Below are 8,644 nucleotides of genomic sequence, written 5' to 3'. Positions count from 1 at the left end.
GATACGCTCGGATTTTGTGTGGTTTTAAGGCCATTATTTGGTTCGTTTTTAATGTCAAAGTCATTCTACATGTCCATAATTTGCATATTTTATCTATTTTGGTATTTTGACGTGTTTTGTGAGAAATGTGCATATTTGAGCAGAAAAAGGGAGTCAAAAAGCAAAGTCTGGAATTCTGGAGTTCAGACGGCGATCTACCTCACGAGTGAAAGACCGATATCCTTTCCGGCCCACATCGATGATGGTTCTCTAGCATTGCCTACCCACGTGATGGAAGACCGATGTCCTTTCCGGCCCACACGTGAGGGGGCGTGTTAAATTCTCTAAATTCTGTCCCACATCGACTTGGTGATGATCCAATCTAATCTATATAAGTGTGGATAACCCTCCCCCTTATGAGGCCTTTTAAGGGGTGAGTGGCCCATATCTAATATGGTATCAGAGCAGGGCCCAAGTCGATGATGGTTTATCTCTTTATCTCTTCTCTTGCCTACCCACGTGATGGAAGTCCGATTTGTCATTCCGGCCCACACGTGAGGGGGCGTGTTAAATTCTTCAAATCATTGTCCCACATCGGCTTGGTGATGATCCTAGCTTCTCTATATAAGTGTGGATAACCCTCCCCCTAATGAAGGCCTTTTAAGGGGTGAGTGGCCCATTTCTAATACCCCCAAATGATAACCAAAAAAATGTCTCATCAATACAAGAGTTACATATGAAAACTCCTTCACAAATTAAATGAACACAAACAATGTAATAAAGAAAAAAAAAGATGAGAATTTTTTAAAAGAAAAGGTTAAACTCAACGATCAACATGGAGGTAGATCAGTAGGAGGCGGCAGCAAGCGTTGTGACGCCTCCTTCCCACTCTCCACAGCAAACCCCATCGCCAAACCCCACGAGGTATGCTCCTCAAGGTGGCAATGCACAAACCACACCCCCGGGTTATCCGCCACCAGCCGTATCGCCGCCCATCCCCCCACCGGCACCGCCACCGTGTTCCTCTCCGGCGGGTCCACCAGGTTGTACCCCACCGGATCCCTCCCCGCGTCGAAATTCCCAAACCCTCTCCCCACCACAAAAAAGTTGTGCCCATGCACATGGATAGGATGGTTTTCAGGATTCAAGAAATTGGTGTCTTGCAACACTATCTCGAGCCTCGCCCCGTAAGGAAGCCTCAACACTCTGGTCCCGAAGCTAGGGCTCATGTTCTCGGTAAAAGGGTCCACGCCCGTGTAGTTGAAGGCGAAGGGCGGCCTCTCAGGGAAACCGGTGGAGGATCCTAGGGTTTGGTTGTGGTAATGGGATTCGAGAAGTGATATCGAAGGTCTAACGAAGGATTGATTGTTCATTGAAGCAAAGAATCTCTTTTGATTGAACCCTCTACAAGTTTGATTACTAGGGCAGTCTTGAAGGTTTAGGCTTATTGTTGTGATGACTTGTTTATCTATTTTTCGGGGGACTTTGCAAGGGAAATTTTTTGATGCTAGGCTTTTTAAGCTGTTGAGGAAGTTTGTAGCAAAGAGGGTGTCTTCCAAATTTGGGAGGTTTTGGGGTATAGGGTAGGGTGGGATTGGGGGGTGGTTGGATCTATTAGGGTTTGTTTGGTATTTCAAAAAGGCTATTGTGGTGGAGTTGTTGAAATGGAAGACTGAGGTGAGATAAGGCCTTGCTGCCATTGTGAATATTCCTGTGGGGCCGGGGAGCTGGTCGGCGGTGAGGAGGACGTTGGTGGTTTGGCCGGGGGCGATCATGATGGCGGTTGTGGCAAAGGGCTTCGTGTAGACGCCATCGATCTCAACCACGGTTAGGGTGTGGTTGGCCACAGCGAAGAAAAGCTCGTCGTTTAGTGCAGCGTTGATGAGCCTTAGTTGGTAGGTTTCGCCGGGTATGACAGTTTGGCTGAAGATATCTGCCAATTATACAATGTAAAAGATCTAAAGAGAAGAAGTATTTATTGAAGATAATATATGGAATTGACTCAAACTTAAAAATCTAACTAGTATTGCTTCCGTCCATGATTAAATGTCTCATAGTTGATCGACTTGGATTTTAAAATTTTATTTGACTTTATGAAGAAAAGTGGATAGTAAAAGTTAATGTAATGTGAATCCTACTTTTATACATAATAAAATGTGAGTGAATGAGTTAGTGAAATGTGAGATTCATTTCCTATAGTAAAAGTGAAATGAGACATTTACTATAGGAAAAAAGGAAAATGGGAGATTTAATGGCAAACGGAAAGAGTAATAATTTAATCCGATGTTGCTAACGAGACTGGGTTCAAGCTAGATTTTGCCCTCATTTCAAATCAATTTCAATTAATTAAGTTCAGCGTTTAGATAAATAATGTTAGTCACAGCGGCTATTAAAAATGGGCGAAAACACGAAATCGGATAAAAATTGAAAGTTATGTAAAATGGTAAACAATTTTTAAAGTTGGTATGTGAAATAAAATTTTAATTAAACTTATATACTATTACTATCTGATTAATTTATGAAGAAGAATGGGATTAATTTGTACCTTTGTCAGAACAAGGGTACAATGGGCCTGGTAATCCATTGAAGGTGTAAGCGTCTGAAATTTGAGGTCCTCCACCATATATCATCATTTCGTTTTCTACTATTTCTACATCTTCATTCCACCATTCTCCTGCAATATTTGAGTATGAACTTTTACATTACTGCTTTAATGAGAATAAAAGAAAAGGAATTTCCACAATCAATGATTAAATAATTAGATTGAGTATATATATATATATATATATAGAATAACAAAGTGATAAAATGCAAATTGCATTTTTTTTTTACAAATTTTAAACTATGATTTGGACCATTAGATTTAAAGATCAATGTCAATAGATGGCAAAATAACACCAACAGAAAATGTCAACGCAACGTCAATTGGCTGACAATGTTTATATTTTCTATTGACGTTATTTATCATATGTTGACATCAAATCTTGAAATCTAATGGTTCAAATCATAGTTTAAAATTTGTATAATATATAGTGTTTGCATTTGATTACATCCCTATACAATGGAGAAATAATGAAAAGAAACTTATGCTAAAAAAAAAAAGAGGAAGTGAAAACACAATTATAGGGAAACCAAAAGAGGCGAAGAAATGAGTAGGTACCAAAGATAATAGGGACATTGGCAGGGTAGATTGGGAGAGAGAAGGGGAAAGGCGTGCGAGGGTGAATGATAAAAGCGCCATAAACAGAAGCACGTTGCCATGAGAAGTGAGCATGCCACCACAGTGTGCCTCTTTGATCCACCACGCTGAACTTGTACGTATATGCCTTCCCTGCCCCGATCGGGCACTGCGTTATGTATGCGGGTCCGTCTGCCCATGCGCTCTGCAATTGCCTCACCCCGTGCCTGCATCGTATAAATCATGTTTCATTTTCTAATTTGGGACAACTATTTCATAAAGAGCTTTAGGCTCTGTTTGGTACATGAAATTGATGAAGGCGTGAAATTTGTGTGAGAGTCTTTAGTTAAATCAATATAAAAGAGTAATTATTTATAGTTTCTAGAAGGAGAAGTTTTAATATAAAATACGAATGTGAATTCATGTAACTGTAATAATTTTCAAATATTAATTATCCAATGTTATTCAATTAATTTCACTTTGGAGCTATTTGGAGCTATTATTCATATGTAAAAAAGCATGTATACAGTACTTTGTATGAATGTGGATGAGCAAACAGTCGATGTGTTACAACTATCATGCATTTTTTTAAAGTAGATTTGGAATTTTATTTTATGTTTTTCGTTAAATTATTCAAAAAAATCAATTTTTTATAGTAATCGTTTGATGGTGATCTACTATTCGATCTCGATTGAGTGAGGGCATGCATACTATGTATTCATAAGTTGGTCTAACATGCCCATAATTAAAAAAGAAATGGTATAATTAAGTATATCATAAAGCAACTATACATACGAACGATAAACATAAAATATGGATAATTAGTATTGATTAATTAATGGTTATAGGTGAGTGAGTCCACTACATAGGACAACTTCTTTCCATCATTATAAAACAAGTACAGTGTGATGCCAAAATTAACATGCAATATAGTTTTGGAGAAGATATTATATTTATAGACATTGGATGAGTAGAAAATATAAAAGTAATGTTGTTAGTAAATAAAAAGACAAAACATATAGTAGTAAACATTTAAAGATCGAAAGCCTGTTCAAGGAATATAGTTGTTCATTATATATAACTAATTTATACATTTTTTTAATATAAAAACGCATAATTGTATGATCGGAATTAATATATTAGAATTTAGAACCATGCATTGTAGGGTCCAATAAGCATGCTTATGATCCTGGACCGATCGACATTCCTCCAGCACACAATGACAATCAACTTTTCGGGAGGTGATTTAATAATTAAAATAACCATTTCTTAAAGAGATAATACAATGTAAATCCATATATATATACAAGTCAGATTGTTGAAATATACTTATTTAGTTCTATATATGATCACAACAAACAAATATAATATAGTTAAATGATAGTACTATACTATTTTTATGTCCAGTCTCAAATTTTTATTTTCAATAATAAATTCGATATGTGTTATTTATGATGTGCACAACAATAGTGAAAATTATAATAATTGAATGAATTATTTTACGCGCCATCTATAGTTACTGGTTTTTAACAGTACTTAAAAAGTACTCCGTCCCATAAAAAGTAAAAAAAAAAAATTCAAGTTCATCTTATAAAAACAGCTACTTTTTATTTTTATTTTTTAACCTCTTTTTCTACGAGTGGGCCTCATTCTCTATTAATAATACTCCTTCCGTCCCATAAAAAAATGCGCATTGTCCATTTCTGTTCGTCTCTTAAAAATAAAACCATTTCCATTTATGGAAAGTTGTCCATAACTCATTACCCATATATATCAATTTATTTACAACTTATACCACTATGATCCACTATTACAACTCATTAAACAATAATAATATTATAGGTCTCACTATCCACTAACACTACTTTAACTACTCTTCTTCTCCTTATCTTACTTTACCAATTTTGCATTATTTCCCAAGTCATTTCAATTGTCATATTCTTATATGACGGAGAAAGAACTCTAGTTATTTTTTTCTTTCTATCTCTCCTAGTTTATAAACTATGCATCAAAACTCGTGATGTCTCAAATTCTATATTTTTGTAGGACGGGGGAGTAATATGCTTATAAAAAAAGTTTTAATTGTGTTAAAAAGAAAAAAATACAAACACGAGGATGATATGTTCATATGTCACACAATAAGAAGGCATGTAGCTGTATTCATTAAGCAAAACATAGATAAAGAAGGAACATCAAAACACAAAATCAACGCAACAAAGAAAAAAAAGGCAAGTGAATGATTATACTACTACCAATAAAAGAAAGGGAGAAGACATTAATTATATTGCTGCATCTCGTTTCATTATTACTATTGTAGCTTTCCATATATGATATATCATACAATAAATACTTTCATACAATATCAATAACAAACAAGATGTCAATTATCCCATCCTAAATTTCAAGTTTTGTGTAGATGATACGCGTATAATACATTGGAAATATGATAATAGCCTGTAATTTGTGTATGTAGAGGTATAATTTTTCCTTCATGCAAAACTAAAATTCATCGAACTTAAAGTTCGTGTATTTACTGACAATTATGCAAGATCACTCAAATATTGCGCAACACATATATAACATGTACATACCAATGGATAGTTGTGTTCATTGCAGCCTTGTTAGTGACAGTAACATGGACATTGTCACCTTCATTCACATCTATGGTTGGCCCTGGATACTTCCCATTCACCGTTAACACAAGCTTCGAGTGGCAAAGTCTTGTTATATTCTTCCATTCAACCTGATAAGATAGTCTAACTTGTCAAAACATGTGGGTGTGTATGTGAAGAGGGATTAAAAGTATCTTGAATTTATTGCTTACATTGAAATGGAACTTTTTTATAGTGGATGTGGAGGAAGAAGAAGGAAGTTGTGTTGCAAGTAGTGATATTGCTAGAAGTAGAAAGTTGTGAAATTTGGCCTCCATTTGGGTCTAACCTTTGAAAAGAGAATTGAGTTGATATATATGTATATTTTCACCAACTATTTCTGATCAAATTCCCCTCTTATATAGTGGAGTGTGTGCCATCTATTCGACATAAATACTTACACACATGCACATTTTAAATCATTGTTTTTCTTTTAGGATAATTGTGTTTTACACTATTTTGAAACATTTGCTTTTCAGTATGAGATTTTATGTAAGTGGTTTTGTGAGTTGATGAAGAGAAAATAAAGTAAGATAGATGAAAAGTAGAGATGATATTGTTTTTATTTTTAAAAACGCTCAATTTAAAAGGGGCATCCCAAAAACAAAACTTTTCATTTTTAAAGTAACACCATACCACCATTCCTAGTCAATTATTTGTACACGTGGATGAATAATCAGGTGACATGTGGCAATAATAAAAAATGTTCAAGGGTAAATTTTCTCGGCTAGCAATATCCAATACACTAAACAACAATTTACAACATTTTTTTCTCGGATTGTTGTCTAGCGTTTATACTATTGTTGTGTAGCATTTATAATATTACTAGATACGTAGTGTCACAGTGTCACTTTAAGAAGTGTTTTTATTTTAACACAAACCTAAAGCAAAATATACAATTTTATAATGGTTTAAGATACACCACCAAGAATTAATTAATTAACTAATTAATGGCTGTAGGTAAGTGAGTCCATTACGCAGGACAAAATTCTTTCATCACTATACAATGAGTACAATGTGATGCCAAAATTAACATTCAGTATAGTTTTATAGAAGATATTAATGATATTGGATGAATAGAAAAATATAAAGTAACACTACAATAAACTAATTTTATAAGAATACAAAATTGAAGACATAATTAATTGCGTTGAATTTAACAAAATGGTTAATATTAATAAGGACACAAAATTGAAGATGTAATTACTAGTGTTGAATTTTAAAAAAATGGTTAATATTAAGGGTGCAAAGAAAAGCGCCTTCAATTAAGTTGGGGACACGTATTGTCCACTATATTAGTTTTATGTTTTCCTACAACGCTTGTGGTTGCGTCCTTTAATATTGGATGAATCGCTAAAGTTGAAGATGATTTTTAAAATGTAACAAATATATTTATAAACATAAATTAACATTCTTAGTTAACTAAAAAATGTTTCTCAATTTCTTAGTGTAATCTTGTTAGCAAGTAAAGAGACAAAACATATAGTAAACCTTTAAAGATCGATATCCTGTTCAAGGAAAAAAGTTGTTCCTTATACAATTAATTTCTGATTTTTTAATATAAAAATCCATAATTGTATGGTAGAAATGTTACTAGTTTAGAACTGTGCATCGTAGGACCAAATATGCGTGATTATCGTGCGGGACCAATCGACATTCCCGCAGCACATAATGACATTCAACTTTTTGTGAGGAGATTTAATAATTAAAATAACCTTTTCCTTCAATGACAATACTAGTACTATAATATTAAGTGTACATTATAGAAAAAACTAAAATATTTTGAATGAATTATTTTTAGGCCCTCTATAGCTTGGCGATTTTAATACTTTGATTGATTGTAATTAATAATGGTGATCAATATTTAAAATTTTGAAAATATTACAAATAAAAGTGTATCCATCTAGGATTTTTTTATTGTCCAATTAAATATTTATGTATGGTAGAAGAAAATGAAATAGAAGTACGAATAGAAATACTATATACCAACGCTAATGAAAAATAATAATATGATTTTCAGTGATTAGTTGAAAAAAATTTGACATATCAAGGTTATCAAGGTTATAAAACAAGAAACGTTATGATCCGGATAAAAGGTACAAATTCTAATTTCAGAGACTAAATTTAAAATTTACTCTTTATTAATTAATGTGTGTTGCTTCGTTCTATGCCGATCATGATGTTGGAAAAAGAATTTTAGTTGTTTTAAAAGAAAAATGCAACACATGAGGCCGATATTTTAAAACGTCATATATATAAGAAGAAGGCATGCTGTTCTATAAAATAATACTACCTTCCTTTAAATTTTATCACATTTTTCTATTTCTGTTCATCCCATAAAATTTGTCATATTTCACTTTTTGCCATTTCTTTGGTAGTGAATTCCATATTCTACTAACTTATTTCAATTAACATTTTATTATAAAACTAAAATATAAAAATAGGATTCACTTTCTATCAACTCTTTCGACTTACTTTTCATTACATTTTGACACTCGTGCCAGTTTAAAGTGTGATAAAATTTAAGGGACAGATGAGTATATAGATAAAGAAAGGAACCTCGTAAAAAAAATCCAAGAGACTGATGAAATAAAGCCAAATGATGATTATAGTATATGCCAATGAAAAAAATGGAGACGACATTAATTATATTGTTGTATCTCGTTACATGGTTACTGGTGTAGCCTTCTAGGTTTTCAATTTTACTTCCATTTTATAAAAATAAAGATTTTTAGAATCATACAAGTTTCAATGAGAATGCAGGAAAGAGATAGAAAAAAAAAGTTATTAAAATATTATTAGTGGAGAATAATGTCTATCTCAATCCGAGAACAAA

General features: G+C 33.2%; 1 protein-coding gene across 1 annotated transcript; it reads right to left on the bottom strand.

The window, feature by feature from the left end:
* Positions 1 to 658: 658 nt before the first annotated feature.
* Positions 659 to 6,135, bottom strand: LOC148927561 (laccase-1-like). Its single transcript, XM_089069965.1, has 5 exons — positions 5,982 to 6,135; positions 5,749 to 5,900; positions 3,140 to 3,384; positions 2,525 to 2,653; positions 659 to 1,912 (listed from the first exon to the last, which is right to left on the bottom strand). Exons 1-5 carry the CDS (start codon positions 6,084 to 6,086, stop codon positions 810 to 812), a joined length of 1,734 nt encoding a protein of 577 aa, XP_088926091.1. The 5' UTR covers positions 6,087 to 6,135; the 3' UTR covers positions 659 to 809.
* Positions 6,136 to 8,644: the final 2,509 nt, after the last annotated feature.

Source organism: Salvia hispanica, chromosome 4 (assembly GCF_029641045.1).
Source record: "Salvia hispanica isolate PSC_SH4W2 chromosome 4, Shi_PSC_v1, whole genome shotgun sequence".
Taxonomy (NCBI): domain Eukaryota; kingdom Viridiplantae; phylum Streptophyta; class Magnoliopsida; order Lamiales; family Lamiaceae; genus Salvia; species Salvia hispanica.
The sequence above is the reverse complement of the archived record's forward strand: the minus strand, read 5'-3'. Positions and strand labels throughout refer to the sequence as shown.